Source organism: Polyodon spathula, chromosome 21, assembly GCF_017654505.1.
Source record: "Polyodon spathula isolate WHYD16114869_AA chromosome 21, ASM1765450v1, whole genome shotgun sequence".
NCBI classification, from domain to species: domain Eukaryota; kingdom Metazoa; phylum Chordata; class Actinopteri; order Acipenseriformes; family Polyodontidae; genus Polyodon; species Polyodon spathula.
Window position 1 is genome coordinate 916515 of NC_054554.1, and position 23361 is coordinate 939875.

The 23361-nt window shown below is 38.4% G+C and overlaps 1 protein-coding gene across 2 annotated transcripts in view; it reads right to left on the reverse strand.

Moving 5' to 3' along the window:
* tox3 (TOX high mobility group box family member 3) overlaps nt 1–18542 on the reverse strand; it is a 36463-nt gene extending 17921 nt beyond the window's left edge. For both annotated transcript variants that reach the window (XM_041221118.1, XM_041221117.1), the window contains exon 1: nt 17966–18542. In XM_041221118.1, the coding sequence (XP_041077052.1) occupies nt 17966–18067 (102 nt within the window). In that variant the 5' untranslated portion in view covers nt 18068–18542. The remainder of the gene's footprint in view (nt 1–17965) is intronic.
* Nucleotides 18543–23361: the final 4819 nt, after the last annotated feature.

Genomic DNA, 23361 nt, shown 5'->3' on the forward strand with positions numbered 1-23361 from the left:
CAAAGAAGACCAGTAGTGAACATTGGGATTGCAGGATTTAAACTGGACAGGCAGTACATTTAATGTGGAGCAAAGCAGAAACTAACACAACAGTTACTGCACATTGTGGCTTCAATTCTATATGCTTGAAAGGGAAAGTATCAAGACGATTTATATGTAAGGAAACCTTGATGGAGCAGTGTCATTGTGAGGAGAAATGCTGCCTCTAAGTGAAAGAGCAGGGATTTGACTTTGTAGACACATGAAAGCGTGTATTTATTGCCAGACACTTTCAGAACTGTGAGGCTCCCTTCAAATCGCTGTTTTAATTGGGTTTAATTTTCCTAAGCCACAGATTCACAGAACAAATCTTTGCTGCTCAGCTAAAATTATTTGAACAAGACGCTTCATTGTTTTTCTTCCATGTTATCACTTTCTTGCCAGTTGTAGCCAAAGCATTAGATGTGCCTTTTCATACCGGTACGGCACATTCTACATGATATTGAAAACAGCACTGGGAGTAACCTTGCTGCACTTGAAAGGAGAATAAAACCCATTATGACACGACATTTAAGTATGTTTTACTGAATGCGACTAAACTTAATAAAACATACTTTGGATGAATGCTTATGATCTACTAACTCTCCCAATATGATTTCAGCAAAGCAGTCCTGCACCCTAAAATATACAGTATATACATTGGTCACATGAACCAATCCAGCATGCCTACGACACTTAATTAAGCCTTAATTGGCCTTAATTAAGCTTACATGGTTTCATTTGTGCTTCAGAATCAAAATAAATCATATTATATATATAAACAAACACACACACACACATATTCTGGCAAGATCACGGTGTCTATTTTTTCAATCACAATCTTCCCCCTTTTCTTTCATAAGCATCTGCTACTAGGTAAACACAATCTCTGAAACTCTGCCTTTTGATACCAAGGCCTTGGACAAACAAAAACGAATTTACAGCACGTGCAAATTTCTGTAAACTGGTAGCTGTCTAAACAAGTTCCCAGGCTGTTCACTGTCACTTTTTTAAGTGATTCTTTATGTGCATGCAACATATACACTACAACAACTCACTTTATTACTACTACATTTGCTTCAGATTTACAGAAAGACAGGAAAGGATTTTTTAAAAGATATTTGCAATTCAGTTGTGTGCTTGACTTATGCAGAAGGAGTCTAAGCTTTTAAATCTATTTCTTATCTTTTAATCTTGTTTGACTTGAAACATGATCACTAACCCCCCCTGTTGTTAAATTTATTTTGATTAGTTGCTTGTACTTAAATTCAGAACATGCAGGTATTTAAAAAAAAAAACACACAACAACAATGCTACAGAAGTAAATGTTGCTTTCTGGTACACAATCACTTCCTGTGCTTTAGCTCAGTTTTAGTCCAATGGTCTACTTGCAATCCTGCCACGTGACCTACTGCTTAGGCAGTGAATAAACTCTAGGTTTGATGAATCATTTCTGTGGCTCCTGTAAAATACATTAGTGATGTATTCCACATGTTCTTTCCTAATGGGGTACTTTAACATATATATGGCTCACAACCAAAGCATTTGCTACTTAGGTTTTAGACCTGTGCAGGTACTAATCCTAAATTGATACAACCTATTGGCCTTTTTTCATTTAATAGCATTGCTGAAACACACACACACGCATGCACGCACCCAATTTATGGATAACTTATGCATACAAATAAATATTCTTTCACAGTTTCGTAGCAGCAAAGCAAAAGCGACTGCGAAAGGTGAAGGAGAGCTGCCTTAACGCTGAGCAGGTACAGAACTGTTGCTTTCACTGCCTGGACTGGCCACTTCATTGAAATAAGCATTATGAGTATATTGCCAGACGTATTATGTGATGTTCTCTCCCAGAACTCCTAGGAAACTGGATTAGCTGCTGCAAACAGTATAAGGCACTTCAGAGTCTTCTGAGATTCGCCTCATATCACACTGACAGCTTTGAGATAAGATACTGGATTGCTTTTTGTGTTGCTTGTTTTTTTTTTATTGCTGTTCCTGCACTAATAATCCTTGACTGGCATCTAATTTACTGTTTGGACCCGGTCCTGTAATTGGCTAACCCCATGCTGATGTGTAATGTTCTCAAGATGGTTCTGTTTGAGGTGGGCTTTGTTTTTGGTAAAAAGAAGCTTGTAGTCAAGGTGGAACGTACACAGGGATAGAGTGATGGGAAGCGATCAGGAGCGCCTGTGAATATTTAGTCCGGGGCAGAATCAGTGCGAGGAAAGCAATATGCTTGCCAACGTTTGAAGATGCAAATGTGTGAAAGTAAAATAACCCAGAGCTGGATGGAACAAGCCAGAGGCTTCTTTCCAGCGTATCCCTGGACGGCTTTTACCCTGGTTTGATTTCAGCAGGTAATCAATGTATTTCACAGCACAATACAAAACAAGCAGGGCTTTGGTGCAGTAAGCTGGTGTCTTATTTAATTACTTTATTAATTTAATGCAATGTATTTCTTTGGCACTTTGTTTACTGTGGGTATTACAGTGCTTCCTCTTTGTAAGGCTGCTGTTCTACCCCAGACCACAGTATAATGCGGTGTGTTGGGGCTCCCATTTGCCTGTAATGTAATTCCTCAAACTCATTAATTCTCATTATAAGGTGGAAAACAAATAGTCTCATAACTTTGGCTTCCGACTACACATTATAAAGGGAGTGCGCTGTGTGGTCTGGAAGTTATGAAGAAAAAGGAATAAAACGTTTTTTCTGCAATTGCTAGTTTTATTTAAAAAATAAAAATGTCTCCTGAATGCAGCCCACGTGCAGGGTTGTCCCCTGCGGATAGCTTTGATGTTTCTGCAGTTTCAGATGGGTAGCTGGCTATATGCCAAGAAGGAAGGCTAGGCACTGTAAATATTATTTCTTAAATTTTTATGTGCCATCTGAAAAGGTTCCTTTTGAGGTTTTTTATTAGTTTTTTTTTTTCTCTCTCTGGAGGCGGTTAGTTCCCTGGATGAAGTTACTAACAGCCGCTCCTAGTCTGATCAAATAAAGTCCAGCACTGTTTCACGGCTGATAGTCTATTGCCAAAGACGGGTCTGTTTGTTCCCTCAAAATACCGTCTGCTTCTGCGTCCAGGCTGCGAAATTTACCACAGTGCCATGCGAGCTATGTATTGTGATGCAGCCATTGTTCACATGTTGGAATCTAGGCTAGCCTCACTTATTAAACAAGTTAGTTCCAGCAGGACTGTATGCCATCTCATTCAAGCATGACCTCAATACACATATTTCAAAATAAATAGAAGCCTACGTTACAAGTGTTTATCAATTTTGAAAATACTAGAAGACCGTATAGTATGTCACCTGTTTAGAAAATTAACACATATATAAAATATAAAAAAAAAAAAAAAAAAAAACAACAACAACAAAAAAAAAAACCTAGGGAACCAAAACAAAGGTCCTTTGTGTTCTACATAAAAAAAGTTACCTTGACAGTGTGTTTGTTTGTTTTAACTAAATATTATAAAGTTGGTTTTTATATTCATCTTCTCATAAGGGAAACACATCTCTAAAACACTGCAATAACTCAATACTGACCCACTAGCCCTAGCGTTGCTTGTTGTTTCTATAACTAACTAAGTGCATCACCAACCAGTGTTCAATCTATATAAATGTGAGAAACACACAGTGCTGAGCAGTGACTCATATATCAGTCTGTTATACACTGCAGGGCTGACTGTATTAAACACATCGCTCTGCCGGCAGCTGCAAAGTAGAAGCAATATAGGGAGCAGAGGTTATTGTCTAATTTAAATTTTGGCTCTCTTCCCAGCACGGTACACAATTCCAATTTGAAGCAATGTTGCTCTGTGCTACTGACAGAGAGGCTGCTGAAAATACAACTGGGCGCCTTCCAGCAATGTGTCTGGAAACTGCCGATCAACAAGTCGCTAAAGATTAACAGGATGACTGTAGCAAATTAATTGGAATTATAGAAACATATGGCTCTGGATGTTTGCTTTTCACTTAATGCGGCACCGGTGTTTTAAAAAGCTTGGGTAGGTGTGCTGCTGGTGATGAATTACTGGGATCTTTAAGAGTGTGGACATGACTCCCAGAGAGATCTACTGAGCTGTACCAGTTTGGTGTGCCCCAGAGGCTCCCAAACTCTTCTAAAATGGACCACAAAGCTTTTGAAATACAAAATATCAGCGACACAATTTACAGTGTTATTGGCGGGACATCCCATTACTAATAGCCTAATAAAACACAGTGATTAGGGCATAACTAACTGGAGAAAAATGAAATCGGGTTTACTGTACAGTATACGACAAGTATGCACTTAACATGGGATTAAAAAACAGCCTGATTAAGGGATAGGTCCACAGAACCAAACAGAAATCTCATTTGCTGTATTTTTAATAGGAGTTACAGTGCTCTGAAAAACTAGCTAGCAGATACTGGTTGATACATATAGGCTGTGATTAATACCAATGCAATTCTGGTTTTGTACTTTAAGTCCTGCAATGAAATCCATTGCCTTATTTAAGGCAGGCTCCAGTACAAGTAATAAACTATGATATTAAACTGCTCCTTGATGTAAGTGGAGAAGTCTCCCAAAATACTGTACACTAAATGAGATTATTCCAAAAGCAGTAGAGTAATTATCGTGTGGCTGCATGACCTTCAGCTTGCTACACAGAGCTGCTGTACAATAAAAGCCTCTAGTGGAGCTGTATTTATCTAAAGTCTGTTATTCAGCCTCAGCTTGTCAGATTCTTCCAACAAAACAAACCAACCTGCCAAGTGCTGAACACAATCAGGTGCAGGAGCAATCAACTCCTATTGCAATGTCTGCAGTTTTACTACAATACCAGTGACAGCGCTAACCTAATAAAAGAAAAAGTAGCACTTTAGTTTAGGAGTCTTTTACAGTCAGTAAATAGTGTGCAACAGGGTGGAGGCTGTCGGCGTAGCGGCAACCCTGCGCACGGCAAGAAAGCGTCTTAACCACAGCGCAAAAGAGCCGGGCTCGTCTGCATCCATGGTTTCAGAGCTGGAGAGGCTGCTTCTAGTTCAACATGTTGTACTGTATGTGAAAGGAATTCAACTGCTACGTTTGTGCCAGTCCTAATCAGGACTGTTTACAAAACAGCCTTCATCAAGCAAGCAATGGTATGCTGTCTCTTAAAGAGGGCATCTTGTACAGTTCTGCTTGCAGGAATCAGCTGCAGCCAGTTTCTGAACTGCACAGCATGTTCTTCACCGCTACTGGCAAGACAGGTTTGTTTTTTTGTTTGTTTGTTTTTCTTAGAAATGCTGCAAACACAATATATGTCAGACATTTAAAGGCAAGCTAATGGATAAGTTTTATATTTATGCCAGATCATACAATCTTTAATATGATGAAATGTAATTATAATGCTTAGGGTCATATATATATTATTTGTTGCAGACAAAAGTATTTGGGCAATTAAAAAAAAGAGAAAAACTATTTATAGGAGGCTGTGTGGACCAACAAGAAACGGACTTGTAACCAGCAGATCCCCACTTCAAATCCTAGCTCAGCCAGACTGATTGTGTGATCCTGAGCAAGTCATTGAACCTCCTTGTGCTTCGTCTTTTGCATGAGATGTTGTTGGAAGTGACTCTGCAGCTGATGCATAGTTCACACACTCTAGTCTCTTATCTTGTAAAGCTCTTTGTGATGGTGGTCCACTATGAATGGTGCTATATAAAAATAAAGATTATTATTTATAAAGAATGTGGTTTCTATAATGTCTAATTGTTCTATTGAAAGATATAAATTAGATATTCAGCTTTATAATAAAACAACACATTATTACATAAATACACAGAAATATTTGGGCACCCTTACATTAAAATTTTTGTGTGCCCACCCTTTTTTGTATTTTGAAACCAGTCCCTGGTATCTTTCCGGAGATATTTGTGCCCATTCCACAACACATACAGCTTTGAGTTCTGCAAATCAACAATCGATGGGATTCAAGTCTGGGGGCTGAGATGTCCAATCCATAACTGTAATCTTCCTTTTTTTCAGAAATTCCTTTGTAGACTTTGCAGAATGCTTAGGGTCATTATCATGCTGGAATACAAACTTCCGTCTAATAAGCCTTCTAGCACTGGCTACCAAATGAGACTGTAAAACGTCTTGTTATTTTGCAGCATTCATTGATCCTTCTACAATACAAAGGTCGCCAGTGCCTGAAGAAGAAAAACAAGCCCATACCATCATGCAACCTCCACCATATTTAACACTGGGCATGATGAACGTTTCATTAAATTCTTCTCTCTTCCTCCAAACATATTCTTGCTTTCTTGGTGGAACAAAAAAGACTTATATTTTGGATTCATCTGAATATAAAATTTGGTTGAAGAAATCATCAGGCTTATTCAAGATTTCAATGGAAAACTCCAATTGCTTTCTTTTGAGAATTGTTTTTAACAAGGGCTTGCATCTTGGTTTTCGCCCATGGACATTCATCTTGTTATGGTATCGTTGATCTTCTCTCAAATTTTTTGCAGTAATCCAAGGATTTTGCCGGGCTGCTCAAACGAGTCTTCCAGATTTTGCAGAAATCTTTGCTGGTCTTGCATACCTGGAGCTAGTTGCAGTAGTTCCTGTTCTCCTGTGTTTGTCAGCAATAGCACACAGTGCTTTTCAGTAAACCCAGTCTTTCTGCTATTTTTCTGGTAGCTTCTCCTTTTTCGTTTAGTTGTATCACTGGCATTTTTAGATTGTTTCTGTAGTCTTCAGTTTTAACATTTTTGTTGTTTTGTTTTATTTAATCACAAATTTCCAGTTTATTTTCCAGCACTTGGCCAATATGTATTTATTTATTCTATAATTACCATCATGTGTTGGTATTCAATCATGATAACTGTCAATAATTACCAATGAATGGGTTTCAGAAGAAATATGTTGATTGCCCAAATACTTAAAATTGATATGAAATTCGTTTTTGCATGTTATTTTTCATTTTATGCATGTTATTCTTTTATTATAACGCTGAATCTCTACATTCATTTATATCATTCAATAGAAAAATAAATTATAGAAATCACTTTTTGTGGTTTTTCTCCTTTTTTTTTTTTTTTTTTTAACTGCCCAACTTTTGTCTGCGACTGTGTGTGTGTGTGTGTGTGCTGCTATATATATATATATATATATATATATATATATATATATATATATATAATGACCCTACATTACTTGTATTGTAACTAATTTGCACAATGCAGTAAACAATCAATATAACTTAGTCATGTGCTGGCAGCAAAGTAAAACTGAAAACCCCTTCAGAAATAAAAGTCGAAAGAGGATTCCAGCATATAGCATATCAATCACTGTACACTTGCACATGTACAGTATTTCTGTTTCCCTCTGCTAAGTTTCTACTATCCCCTTCACACACTAGCAGCTAAGCAGACACTTAAGAACTGTTGTACCAAAGCCATACATATTAGAGTTGACCTATCCTTTCAGGGCAAATCAGAGGAATAGAGCTAACTCTACACCTAAATATGACACTGATAAATGAAGCTGTGAGGTTGCAGCGCACGTTCAGCAGCCCGAGCTCTGTTCCCACCACGTGCCTCTAGTACAACAATGTCTCTTCATTCATCTTCATTAGGCTTTCGTTTGACCTGCCTTCTCGCATCGCTGTCAGACCTGGGTCTACAGGGAGCTGCTGTGCTTCCTAACAATGTACTCTGGATCTCTTCAATGTGATCGTCATGATACATCTGAATCAAACTTAATGAGGGACATGTGGTTTAGCAAGGGATAATGATCTGCCAGTAATCAAAAAAAAAAAAAACACTACGTAATCTCCTGTAAAATCATTCATTTTCAAGGTTCTTTGCATTCACTGGCAACGTTATTACAGTAGAGCATACTATATATTTTAATGTGAAGTTTTATTTATATATATATATATATATATATATATATATATATATATATATATATATATATATATATATATATATATATATATATATATAAAATACACACACACACACATATATATACACACATCCATAAAAAAGCCGACTCACCTAATTTGCAAACTCAGAGGGTTTACCCTGAAGATACAGTATGTGTGAGTCAGCACCAGACAATGCCACCTCTCCATGTCTGTCTTTCCCCTGAGCTGGATGGCCCACAAATGTCTCTTTTCCACAGTACAACAGAGCCGCGCCCGGCCGTACCGAGCCCTCACGGCGTGGTTAAGAGGAGCCTGGGTTGTTTTTCCACTACAGAGCCGATCCATGCTACTGACGTCACACACAACGAAAGACAGTTGTTATTGTTTATTGTTATTAACTCAATTTGTCAAAAGATGCGCAAACAAATGGTGTTAATAGACCAACAGTAGAGCTGTATCATGTATTGCTACTTTGTAACTATATTAGGAATTTCTTTATAATCCACAAATTTAATTGATTATATCAAATTAATAAAGCTCAATTAGTTCTGCTGAAGGGGAAAAACTTACCACAGAGATCCTGTTTAATGACAGTTGTTTTTACAGGAGTTGTTTTTTTTTTGTATTTAATTTTTTTTTTGTTTTTTTGTTTTATTTTCTGCATTTTTTTCATTATATTAATATAATAAAGGTCAAGGATGAGAAATCTGGTAGAATTTTTTGCTTTTGATTTTGTAAGTTAAGTCTACCGCACCCATGGTTTATGTCCATTTGCTTCAAATCATCAGAAATTCGCATAAACTTTCTCATTTCTGAAGCACGACTCCAGATCTTCCTGAACACTTCTATCTGCCCACAGAGAAACTACAGCCTGCCCTTCCTCAGCAACCCAAAACAGTACTTCTCTCTTATCACACTTGCTGCCCGCCACATGGCTGCTTCTTTGTCTTTCTGGAGTGTACCGACTGACGCAACGTAATGACGTTTGGTTTGGTTCTCACTCGGTTCAACAAATAGCCAGTGGAGAACCGACCATACCCGTACCATACAGAGCCCTCACGGGTCTGACACGACAGTGGAAAAAGGGTAAAACTGCTTAAGTAAAGCATTCCGGAACTCACATTGGAAAGCCACGCCTTTCATTTCTATTGCAATATAGGGTTTAATACTTAAGGGTGTCTGATACTTTTTAGTGGATTGGGTGTATGCAGTAGAACAGATCTTATGTGTCTGCATTTGAACTGCCATGAGCGAACCTCTGGGTCTGTAGAGTAAATGCTTTGATGAATGTACTGTACTAGTAAGTTGTTTTCCGCATGGCGCTTGGCTACTGTAGTTGTCTCAGGTAGATGCCATGTACATATTGCAGCACTAGATGACTCAATGAAAGTATATCACAGAGGGTGTTACTGTATCACCACCCACCAGTTACTACTGTACACTGACAACAAATTAGCAATAGAATAAAAAAAAAAAAAAACAAGACAATAAAAGCAGTTGCATAAGCCTCACCTCTAGAGAATACAATTCTTGACTTGTGAATGCACAGGAGCTGTGTTGCTTACTGCACATTCTCACACTCAAGCACTGTGGTAGGTCACACTTTTCAACAGCATACTTTATGAAGCTGCTATTTACAGTACACTTTCTATACTGAAGTTACTGCTTTTTTTTTACTACACTGGCAGAGCAGCAATCTGGACAACATAACAGTCACTTATTAACAACCACATCAAAATTTGGCATGCACTGTACCATCCATTTATCATAATGATATTATAACACCATGCCCATAGACAAGGTAATTATTATTTTGTTATTGAAAACAATCCCCTTTCCACCAGCCAGTAGTTCTTGACATAGAAAACTCTCTCTCTCTCTCTCTCTCTCTCTCTCTCTATATATATATATATATATAAACAAAAAAGCAGAGAGTCTAAAGAAATAGAGAAATTATAGACATACTCACTAAATATAAATGTTTGGCAAATAAAATCACGTTTTCGCCTGCCTGACGGCAATTGTTATCCATTTTTACACATGACCGTTGAGCAGAACTGAACAACTTACAAATACTTGATAACTAAATTAAATATCTTCACATCAAAATGTACATGTACACGTTATGATCTTCAAACAGTTCTGAAACAGAAATGTATAAACAGAAGTTGTCCAGCAGTAGTCGGTATTTCAGCCTATCACATCGCCTGGGGCTTACAAAGGTTACACCATGTGCCATACTCGCATACTCCGAGCAAAAAAAATTCAGAAACATCACAGTACACAAGGTCACTTTTGTATATATATATAAAAAAAAAAAAAAAAAGCAAAAGCTCTTCCTCCCTGTGACAGAGATCGAATGATTCTTGGTGTTAGATCTCCCTCCCGACCTGTGAGGGCGCTGTGTAAAAGGAGCAGAGTACCCTAGACTGGATTTCAAGACAATTCATTCACAGGGTATGGCAGAAGTCGGCCATCTACTTCAAACACTTCAACATCTCTTCATTGTAGCTGATTTATCGTTATAGAATGGAAGTGGCATTTTTATTGCATCTTCAGGACCTCGGACACTATACAGCTCAGCACCCACCTTTGGAACGGGGCATGGTAGCCACTTCACTACAGGGAGGGAAATAAGACCCCTATTTCATAGAAGTTTCTCCCATTCCATGTTTTACTACGAGCTTGAGTAGCCTCAGTGTGTATAGGTAACAAGCTCAGGGGTGTACTACTAAACTGGTAGTACAACCAGGATCATTTCAAACTGCTATGCAGTGGGAGTCTTATTTACACCCCTGCATTCTTGTAATCTACAGCAGATGGGGTGGTAAACCCCTCCTCAGGACATACTGAAGGAGGGGGGTTCAGCAGAAACCATTTCAGCAGGTTTCCCAGATCAGAATCGAATTGGGGACTGGGGCAGATTTAAACTTCTAAACAAACAGCTTACTCCAGTCTTTAAATTGAAATAAACTTGCTTAGTATTTAAAATTGTGCAATTTGTGCTTTGGAGACCAGACCTCCAAAACCAGAAAGATTAAAAGAAAATATGTAATTTGATCCACACCCTGCATTAAACCATGTAACCCTAACACAATCCAAATACAGTACACAGTCTTGGAATGCGAGGGTGCTCAATGTTCTCCCCAATGAGGACTCCATCTACTGAAGGTCACAGATCAGTTAAACAGGCAGGAAACCTTAATGAAAATTGTTCAACGTATCGTTATTTTTAAAGTGTTTCATTACAGAAGGTTAACCTTGGATAACTCAAAATGAACACTTTAATCAACTGCACATAATCTCTCCAATACAATAACCATTCTGTTTCTCGTCTCTTTATCAGCTTGTGGAAATTTTCCTTGCCTCATTAAATACTGCTTTTCAAGTCCCTGCAGGTGTGGGGAGACTCAAATGAAATAATAGTGCATGGTATGGTTGTCTTGGCCATTAAAAGAACTGAGTTGAGTAGTAAAATAAATCAATGAATCATAGATACTGTACAATGCACGAATCCTGATCACCAGTAATCTTGACGTGTCTATACTGTGGCATGCTGGGGAACTCCAGCCAAGGGGGCCTGGTCTACACCAGGCTCAACGGGTAGCGTAGAATGAAATAATAAACTCAATAAGAAATAAGCCTAAAACATACAGTATTTGCGTCCCAATTATTTTTGACCTTATAGCGGAGTTGTCTGGAGTTGTGGATGCCATTATACCATCCACTCTCACGGCACTACACTGACACCATGCTCTCCTGTATTACATTAACTTACTTGGAAAACAGCTTGACTGGGTCTACTTTAAGTGAGCCTTTCCATAAAATCCTAAAATGCAATATTCAAGTATGTCCAAAGACATGTTTTATTAACATTATGGCCAATAAAACTGCATCGGCAATGAAGCAATGGCTGTACAGCTTTTGAGTGAACTACAAAGCAGATCTTTTTTCCAGTTTCAACCAGCCATGCGCAATAAATATTAGAGCACTGCCAAAAAAAGAATAAAATAAATACAACCCATGTGTTTTGTAGTTAGTAAAGACTTTTTTTTTTGTATCATTAATACATGTTCAGATGGATGCAGGCTCATCTTCTTGGCACTCTGTTCAAATGTATTTCAAGCACATTGTAGGAACATTACTGATTTAGTCCCCATACTATGTCATGCCCTTAAATTATTTCATATTACATCCTTTAGAAAAATATTTTTAAAAAAAAGTTGCCATAAAGGATTCGACATTCTTCCAATGTGACAGACAATATTGCAACAATAATACAGTTATTTTGTGTTAGGCTTTGTATTAAGTAGTGCTGGCTATGCAATTTACAGATGTTGAGCAAAAATAAATATATGGAAACTGTTTAGCAAACACTATTGGCTTTTCCATGGAGGTAAAAAATAAAAAAAACAACAATTAAATGACTGTACTTTAAACTAGCGGAGAAAAAACAAACACAGCCATGGCAACCAGGACCTCAGACACTGTCCATAAAACATTCAATAAAAACTGCCAGTGTTATACTACCTTCTGACGATTATTTACATTGGTTTCCTTCAAGAATCGTACCGTTTATTTATTGGGCAAAGAAGACTTTTAAAGGCTATGGAATGAATATTGTTGTAATATCGGATTAGCGGTCATTTTTATTAGGATGGCTAATCCATGATGAAGGGTTGAGTTCTTAGCTTAGTTTAAAGATGTGGGAGGTCGGGCTCTTTGTCAGCTGTACATCAACCTGAGCAAATGAAAAGAAGCAATGACTTCTTAAAGGAGAACAGGTTTTCTGTACCGCCTGGAATCGGGAGAGCAAGCAGGAATAGTTTTAATGTGTCCAAAACCACTTTCTTTTTCTTTTTTTTTTCACTTCCAATCACTATAAAGCCAAGCCAGTCTGATCAGTCATCTGAACACTGTAACAAAACTGTAAAATAAATAATAATAACATCATGAAACCTCTTAGAAAGTCTAATTGAATCTTCACAATACCATCTAATGTAGCTCAGGGATTATTATGGAGCAAAACGTATGTATCTGCAGCACATATCTCTACATACTAAAGAGAAACAAAACCAATGGAGTTTTAGCCATTCTGTAGGACATGAGAAAAAATCACCCATCCGGAAATGATGGACATGCTCTTTGAAAACTGCTTAATACAAAGTACTACCAGCTTCTAGGGAAAATGGGATTTGTGCTGTAATAAGCCAGTGAGCTTGATCCTGTCAGTGATATACCGAGTCAGACAGAAATGGAATATCACAGCCCTGTAAAAGAATACACACTAACCTGATAAGATCCAGTGCATGCTGGACATTAGCTATGCTTTCTAATCTAAACTGGGAATGCCTTGCTCATATTGCCCACTGCAGTTACTGAACTTGGGTAGCAGTTTCCAATACAGATATATTGTAATCTCAGCTAAAGCATTGTTTAAAATGCAAGACATTCACTACATTGTACTGTATACAAATCTGAGCTTGACTATAAATACTAAGCACATGGCACCTAAGCAGTCTTTAAAAAGAAACAAACAAAGCAGTCATAAAAATGTGGTCAAGTTTGCAAAAGAGGGGCCAACTTAGTTAGAATTATTTCATTATTAGGCTACTCTTTTTGTAAAATGCACTATAAATAGATTTTAAAAAAAGAAGCAGACATCACTATATGCCTAGAATACAGCTACACCAAGAGATTTACTGGTGACGGTACTGCTGTACCAAAGCTTTCTCCGGGATGAAAGACGGCATAATCAAATGTAACTATGCCACTATGTCACCGGCATGTTTTGTCACCTCACTGATAGCAACCCCAAGGGAATGATCCAATTAGCTTATGCAAGAGTAGAAAGATTGCACTTGTGTGCATATTAAAAAATAAAAGCATGACTTGTAAATGCTTTGCTGCATTTAGATAAGAAGCAACAAGAAAGGGCATGTGTTTTTAAACATTTCTAATTTTCAGGGCAAAGACTTATGGCCGAGAGTGAGATTAAAAACATTTGTGGTTTTTTTTTTTGTGCTTGTCACGATACAGTGTATCAACCTAAGGAGGTATGAGGAGACACAGTCAAAAACAAAACTACAGTAACAGTCAACCACAGCCTGGTATTGTGAGCTCTTATTCTTATCCAATCATTCCCCTTTCGTGTACCTTGTCACAGCACATCCACCACAATACATTATTAACAAGGAAACCAATGAGGAATTACCAGTCAATACAGAAGATAAATAAGCAATGCTAAACAACTATCTTTACTATCACAATGGTCCACATTGCATTTCTGAATCTAAATAATCATTGATCCAAGAGTGATACATGTTGGGTTGATTTTGCTAGTCCCAGTAGGCCAACCAACTCAGCACAGTTCGCAAGTCTGACATTCGGAGTTAGAGACAGAATACTGTTTGTCGGTCTGCTTTGCAAATGTTTATTTGAAGTAAAAAAAAAACAAAAAAAACACACACACTTGAAATGTTCTGGACAAGCAGTACTTGATGCACCCTTTTAAATGTCTTCCTGAGGCTTCAGTTTAGTTGTCATTAAGGGGAGGTCTGGCAGTGTTGGGGAACTGATAAATGGACTGCATTCTACTCTGCTGGAGGGAACAACAAAGCAGGACTTTGTTTGCACTGTCAGCCATGGTACCTTACAGGATAAATTACTTTAACAACTTTTGTATCAGAATTAACCTGCCATTAGCTGAGCCTGCAGAATCCTAGTTGCTGGCTCCTTTTGAGTGTTACAGTACCTGATTTCAAACAAATGACATTGCATCGTGCCCTTTCAAACAGCTCCATCTGCTTCCTATTACAGCATGGGGAGGGGTGAGATAGTTTTTGTTTCTTTTTTTTTTTTTTTTTTTAATTTAGTCGTTGCCAATTATTTTTTTTTTATTTACTCCCAATTTGAAATGGCCTCACCGCTGCCACCCCTGCGCTGACTCGGGAGCGGCGAAGACGAACACACGCTGTCCTCCGAAGTGCGTGCCGTCAGCAGACAGCTTCTTTACACACTACGGATTCACCATGCAGCCGCCCAGGAGCTACAGCATGGGAGGACAACGCAGCTCCCAGGCAGCTAACAGGCAAGCCCACAGGTGCCCGGCCAGACTACAGGGGTCGCTGGTGCGCGGTGAGCCGAGGACACCCTGGCTGACCTGACCCGCATCCTGGGAACTCCCATCCATGGTCGGCTGTGGAATAGCCCACACTTGAACCGGCGATGTCCAGGCTATAGGGCACATCCTGCACTCACGCAGAGCGCCTTTACTGGATGCGCCACTTGGGAGCCCCTTTGTTTCTTTTTCAACAAAACCATGATAGCACTTTGCAGTAACAGGAACGGACACATGTATACTTATTAAACACTTGCCAGCACACTTTGATTTAAATTCACTGAAGATCTTTAACATCAAACTCAGTCTGTATGTTTAATGCATTTCACTTTGAAGTGCTGCCACTGCTGTTTCCTATAAATGAAATACAATGTACAGCAACGCACAGGACTCTTGAAATGCAGTCAATAATTAACTGAGAGGAATCTTCACAAGTAATGTTAATGTTAGAACTTTCAAATCAAAGCACTTCGTTAAAGCAACACCCTGCTGAGAGAACTCTGTCATACACCTAAACATAATCCAGCGTATTAATTATGAAACGCAAGAATAGCAGGGAGGTGCACTGAAAGCAGACCACACGCTGCACCTGCAGTGGAAAGCTTTCAGCAACGCACCAAATAAATTAAACGCACAAAACTCAGATCTAGGTGCTTTACAAATCTGTGAATCATTCAGCAGTTAGAAGAGAGCGCTATGGATCAAACAAATAGAGTAAGCAAATAGGGTTTTGTACTGCCCATGTATACAGGGTTTGTGTGTAAGCCACACACACGCATGCACGCACGCACGCACGCACACGTTAATTTTGCAAAGCCCTATAGTCACCACCAAGCTAATTAGCTTGCATTTTGAACATTGGAGTAAGTTTTGTTGTTGCCTTCCATTAATTGTTCTAACGCATATTGTGCCACATTAACTCAAGGTCACATCCAGGCTGCCAATATTACAACAATTTAAGAAATACTAAAAGAAACTTCATTAATGACAAACGTTTCAACTATAAGTCTTTCTCAAAGTCAAAACGTTTGTTCTTGAATTTATTACATTTACTTTTAAGACTACTGAGTGTTTAATGATTATAACAAAAGAAACCAAGCCCTTTTCCCAAGGCTATGCCAAACATTTTTACAGAATATTCTAACATGCAAGCTTGTAAAAGTACTTTGCATTGAAAAAAACTTTGGTTACCAGTTACAACTTTCTCATACATGCAGAACCACAGCATATACATTGAACTTATTTTGGCAACTATACATCTGCCACAATGTACAGTTTAATAATACTATCTGCATGGCTTTGATGTGAAAACCCCAATGAAAGCCTGCTAATGCACAGTGTATGGCTTGATTCAGTATTGCAATCCAGCAATCCCACTAAACACAGTTTAAGTCTTTAATGAATGGCATTAACAGTTCAGACTCAAAACTGAACCTGCACGATCTCAAGCTGCTTTTAAAACGCTGACTGACATGCTTAATGCATTTGCTGTACTGTGATCAGGATCGCTGGAATTGCCAGTGTCAATATTTTGCCAGGTTAATTATTTTCACAGCTTCCAAATATAATTTCATGATGCTGGAGTCATCTATCTTAACAGCTCAATAGAAATAGCAAGGACTATACCCTCAAACTGGGCCACTGTACCACAGATGACTAGATTAGTTTACAGAGGGGCATTTGCGTGCATGCAAGCTTTACTTGTGTTTATTTTGTATAGACTACTGTCTTAAACAATTGTTGACATGTGCGCTTTATTACCTTTTCACCAAACCAAAAACTATTAGAGGTAGATGCAATAATAATAATAATAATAATAATAATAATAATAATAATAACGCACCGCTTTAGTGTCTTATAGAGCGATTGAATCAAATTTAATGGAATAGGAGGATGGCCCTGTGTTAGCACAACCATCTCAAACTCATGCAAACATAAGATAGTGTATAAAACATACTGTACAGTACACCACTGGTACTACACTAGAGAGTTTGATTAAATGTCACCATAGAACAAAGCTCTACTTTTTTTGAATGAATTCCCCCCACACTCCACCCCACAGAAGAACTCTCAGCTAGTTCCAGTATGACGTGGAGGTCACATCAATAACTTTAAAAGTCCATCTGGTTTCAAATCTACCAGCCACTGACCTCCAGTTTGAACAGTACCTGAATGACAGCTCTTTGTTCATAGAGATCTCTAACTGTTGATGCCATGTTTTCCTAAAAGCCAGGCACAGCACTGTACAGCAGCAGACTTACACCACAGCATCACCTTTTACAGTACTTTCTTTGGTGCAGAGTTCATCCTACATCTAAAGACTTTTAGTATGCAGTTACAAGTGATGCAGGCTCTCCTGGAAAGCTGCGTTTGCAATGCATTCTACCATTCCATCAAGGCACACATGCATGGAAGTTAACTGTATTGTAATCAATGTTGCACTTGAAATAAAGGATGCTTTGTATATTGTTCTGGCTGCTTATCGAAAATAACACTTCACCGAAGCAAGCATTGACATGGTTCTCTAGAGCTGTTGTTTGTTGACACAAAATAGAAAAAAAACAAACAAAAAAACACAACTTGCACGGAAGTTTAAGAAACAGCATATGATAATGATGCTCACAAAACAGTGGTCTGTATCAAGAACATGCACCTGCTGCAGCAGCGAAGCCACTACTGTACACAAAGAGTTCACTGCAACTGACTGACTGAGTCCAGCCGTGTAAAGGATCCATTCAAACACAAACCAGATTAAACAAGTCATTCAAAACAAGGGATTAATATAATAAGAACAACAACAAAACAAAAACAACGCAACGATTTTCTCCAATGCACAAATCATTATGCACCGTGTGTGTGTGTAAATACCAAAAAACAATACATTAATTAATCAATTCAATAATAAATACACTGTTCACCTTATTATAGTTGTAGTACCCTAGGCACTGGGAAAAATCCAGGTTAGGCGGCTCTCCTGATATAGCGGTCCCTGCAGCAGCTGGATAAAACCGTACATCCATTTTTTTTTTTTTTTACTCTTATTGTATTTACTTATTTATTTATTTTAATTTGCAAATCTGGGTAACTGCTTTTCAAGAGTGCGTTCTCCCTTTTCTTGTTTCTTCGTTCTTGTTATATCCACATTCAAGTGAGTGCTAGGTATGTTGCTCCAGTCGCTGTGCAGTCGAAGTGTGATTTTTTAAAGCTGTGCAGACGGAGCTGTGTTCAGTAGAATCCCCCTTTTTACAGTAGTTTCAGAACTCAGTTATACAGGTACACTAGGTCGCTCTGTCTCCGGTGATATACAGGTAGCTGTTTCTTCAGGGCTGGTGTTGTTGTATTTTAAAGCCCTCAAGACGTGCCAAGCCTCTGTGTTTGCCCATGCATTTGGGAGCAGCTGCCGTACACAAAGAAGCCACGCGACCGGCACTGATACAGCAAGCTGCAACAAAAAAAAAAAAAAAAAAAAAACAAACAAACAAACAAACAAAAAAAACCCGCTTCAAGTGGGTGACGCATTACATCGCACGACTATTATATTTAAATAATAAATAAATAAATAAACAAACAAACTCGCCAGGATCTGCGGGAGGATCTGCCACCGCTCGCACTCCCTTATTTTTTTTCTTGTCTTTTTTCAGTTGTAAAGTTGAGGATAAATAAATCACACTGGCCAACAACGAGATTTTGTAAAAGGAAAAAAAAAAAAGAATAAAATTAATAGAAGAAAGAAAAAAAAGTTGCCCTTTGCGAAAGTTTGCTTAAAGCTTTGTTTTTCTTTATTTTTTGTTTGTGTTTTTTTTTAAGAAAAAACAAAAACAAAAACAAAAACGTGGGTGCAGCTAAGCCTTCTACCCAACTGTCACAGAGTGTAGTTTTTAAGTGTTAAAGCGCTACGGATCTGCTACTGGCACTGCTCCCTGCAATAATGAATTAAGACCAAGTAAAACATGGGAAGGACCGGAGCCACTCCCAGAGAAGCCGTTTACCACTCCCCCAGCGACAGCAGCTGCCACTACACAGCCACAGCGCTCCCGGCTCCGGTTACGCCGCTCCAGAGCGGAGCGAACCAGCTCCGTTCAAGCAGCTTGCTTTTGAATAGATCTTTTTTAAGGGGTAAGCGAAGGTTATCTTCCACCAGGTAGTTCTGTTAGATGCACAGAGACAGGTACTCTGCATGAAGAAGAGGATGATATAATTTAAGAAATATATGTTTATTTAAAAAGAAACTATAAATTACTTTAGAAAAACAAAACTTCTGTAGATGTACATATACCGTATCTGTACACCACTCACGATTCGACAGACATCTATATAGATTTGTACAGGTATCTGTAATGTTCTACAGGACTGTAATACTGCATTGCTTCACTTTTCTATGGATTTCTATAAATATCTGATTTCGATGTACTTTTTTTTTTTAAATAAAGGATAATATGACTTTAAATAACTATCAAATGTTTTTCAATTAATACGAAATTGCATAATGTTTTTAAATAGTTCAATAAGGGTACATACACACTTGAGGTGAAATCATTTTATTTCAAGGTGGGGGTGGGGTGGGGGGGCTAAAAGCAAGAGAGATGCTAATGCAACAATCATAGGACAAAACATCAACATAAAACATAATTAAAGAATTAAAAACAGAAACAAAAACAAAAACTATAACCTGGCCTAGATGTGCTGTACAGTGTTTCTGACACAATGCCAGTATTATCTAAAATAATGTAAAAGACCTGGGCTGCTTCTGACTGACACACATCTCAGTAGTAAATCTGCTCACTGAATATTCATTCAGTGCACGTACCTAAATATAAGTTTACATACATAGCACTGCAAATCTATATGTGTTTCTGGCTCATTGGCTAACTTAGTGTATATTAATGATTTGAAGATTATCATTATTCTTTTGGCTGCAACCAGCTTGCCAGAGGAGCTTGAGTCAGTCAATGGCATTCCACTGGCCACATGTCTCCTTGGCTTCAACTTCTACAGCAGTCGAGGATGAGGAAATGAGTGTCCTTGTTCATGAGACTTCACTAAAAAGGTCCCCTTGCACAGGGAATGCATTGTAACCTAACCTGCTGGCCTGCAGGGAGAATCACCTACTTCCTTTTAACTTGTCACACAATAGCCTGAGCCAATAGCCAAACCAGTGTGTCGCAATTGTATGTGCTACCCCAGATAAGATCTGCAGCAGCCAACGCAGTGTAAACAAACAAGAAGCTATTGATTGAAAAAAAAAAGAAAAACCACTTAAATGACAGCCTTTTTTATTGAACTATATGTGTTTAGCAGATCTTTCTTGAAGAGTGTAGGTAGATGACAAGGGCAAGAATGGCAGAGATATCTGGGAAGAGCTGGCAGCCCCCTGTCTCTGGGACCCTCCTGTACTGTGGGTGTCCGACCTGAGACCATTAAAACCATTTTATTACCAGCAATGGTTTAGTCCCAACTGTAAACATTCAGTCAGTAATGCTAATATGTAAACAAACAAACATTTCAAGGAGAATTGTCTTTGCCTAATTGGTTTTGCATATGTTACTATTTTATTTCCCAATAAAATAAGCTTGGGCTGTTGTGCCCAGAATTATTATCATTTGGGAAGGCTGCGGAAATGCATTTGTATTTTCTGTTGAATATTTCAAACTATTGTTGTTGTTCTTTCTCTTCAAAACTAAGCATGTGGCTCAGTGGAAGGACCCCAATGTCTAATTGTAATGCTGACAATACTTTGGCACAGGCCTTACAGTAAACCAGATGGCTCTTTAAATTAGAGTCCTTCTTTTAAAAGAAAATGTATCTCATTTATTTTTCATGTATTTTGGTAATAACTGGCTCTGATTTCAGTGTTTTAAAACCTAGAAGGGTAATTGTTGTTTGGCTTTCAATGTGCTGTAACAAGACTAAAATGATTTATTTTCATTTTCTTGTGAGATTTTGTGTCTGCCATGTAGAACTGATTATGCTTCAGCCCAGGCAATCTGCATATTCATTGTTTAGTAACTGGAAAACAAATTATCTTGTGCTGGCCCCAGTTCAGATCTAATTAAATGAGTGCAAAGTAATTATACTAAGGTACAATGCTGGAGTAATGAAAGCAAAATCATTCATTAACCTAATAATCTTTATTTATGTTCCCCTCAAATAAGTGTGCCATTTCTTTATCAACACATCCCACATTGAGGTCTCATCCCTTCTGAAGCAGAATGTCCTTTAATAGTTGATGTTAGTTGTCTTGATAGCTAGATTCTCACTATGTCAGATGATGTTGAATAGATGGCTCAAAGCAAACTATACAGATGTCTTCTTATTCATCTCCAGTCATGTCATCTTGCAGTATAAGCTTTGTATTGGACTTGTATGGCGTGGGTCAACTCCACAAAGTGAACATTGATGGTCAGTGTGAACCCCAAAGCTCTCCACTCTACTTTCCATATTGGATCCAAGTGTTGTAACCTGTCACAGGAAACACTCAAAACAAGAGGCTCCATCTTGAGGGACTCCTCTGAACTAAATACATATGGGTTGGGTTCACTGAACAGCTGATACAGACAGCTCCTCCCATTAGCTCTCCTGTCTGTTCATGGGATTCCTATGTTTCATCATATAAAAAATGTTCTCTATCATAATGATCGTGTAGCACTAGTATTTCCAGGATTAAAGAGCCAATCCTCTGCAATGTATATATTGAAAGGCATTAGTGCAAACACTCTCAATGTCTTTAGGTACATTTGCATGGATGTGACAGTAAGCAATTCATTTGGCTGTGCTGTCTGGTGATATGTCAATAAACCTGGTAGTTTGCTGCCTAATTGACATATTGCTAGATAAAGCAGCGAAAAAAAGTAATCTAAATTCTGATTGGATTCGTGTAAATATAGCTATTTCAGAACACATGCTGCAGTGATACAGCAGCAGCTAGAGTCTGTCCTGTAATTACTGTCTTCACAAGAGTAACAATAGGCATGGTTTAAGCCGTCTGAAATCACAGCTGACAGAAAAAGATATGCGATTTAAGCCTTCAGGAAACAAAAGATGCTGTTTTGAGATGAGACGGTATTGTATCCTCCAACAGTTATTACACTGATGTGTCATGCCACGTACCAGAGGTACAGGGGGGAAAAAAACACAGCATTTCTAACATCTAAACAACGCGTTTGTTTGACAGGTAGAAATGTTGTTAACGGGGCTACAGCTAATGAAATAATTCCATCAATCTTATCTGTCCATTCGCTATGTAGCTCATAGATTTTACAGCAGTATATAAACTCTGAAGGTCACAGTTATGAGCTCACCAGCCTTGAAACAGAATGACAGGGTTGGAACATGGGTTCCCCCTTTCATCTCACTCAGACCCGTCACTTAACTAAATACCTTGGTCTTAATGATCCAGCCATCTCACATATGCGGCGGTGCCCCCAAAAGTCATGATTTTGTTAGTGTAGAGCCAATAGGGGTGATGCTTTTGTCTCAGTATTTGCCTTGGCCAGTGTATATGGTTTGCTACACTTTAACATGTTTTCACAATGCCGTACTGCAGTAATCCTTGCAGGCAAGTTTTTCAGCCCTGGCACTCTTTAAATAAAGTGAAAAGACTTTCCATTGTTACTGTAAATACCTTTTAGAACCCAATGACTCATTATCCAGACAAGGTGCTGCACAAAGGGGGCGTTGACCTTCATCACCCATCAGAGGAAGAAAGGAAGCGAGGCATACTGTTTTCTTTGTGAAGATATTTGCTGTGGGCTCACTAGGGGCAGTAAGGATTTCCGAGTCCACTTGAAGATCAGGCTTCTACAGTAGGAACATCCCTGACACGATACAGCCTGGAGCAAACTACTGCAAGGAAAACATAAAAGGAAGAGCCAGTGAAAGCACACAAAGAGACCGAACAAGACATGCATGCAAAGTCAACTTCTAAATCCACAGCTAGTTATTTTGAATGCTTCGATGTAGAGAGTAACTCTCAAGCATGCGTGCACATCTTTCCCTAAATAATAATACGGACATTGTGCAATTATTCCAAATCTGGCAGGGAAATCCAAATTACTGAATTAATACTTTACAGCAAATTATCTTTTTAGAATTTAGGAACCAAAATAAGATATACACGGCAGACACTTGTATTGCAACTTCATTATCTCTGACCCAGGCAAATAATCTGGTCAAGATGGCAGTGTGAGAGGAATAAGAAGAGCATGGCCTTATTATGATTCTTATTATTATAGAATAGGGTTAGGGTTGTCTGCTTCCTTTGACTTTAACTCCCTTTGCACTTGGCTTGATTGGTTTGGTGGAAATGAATGTTCAA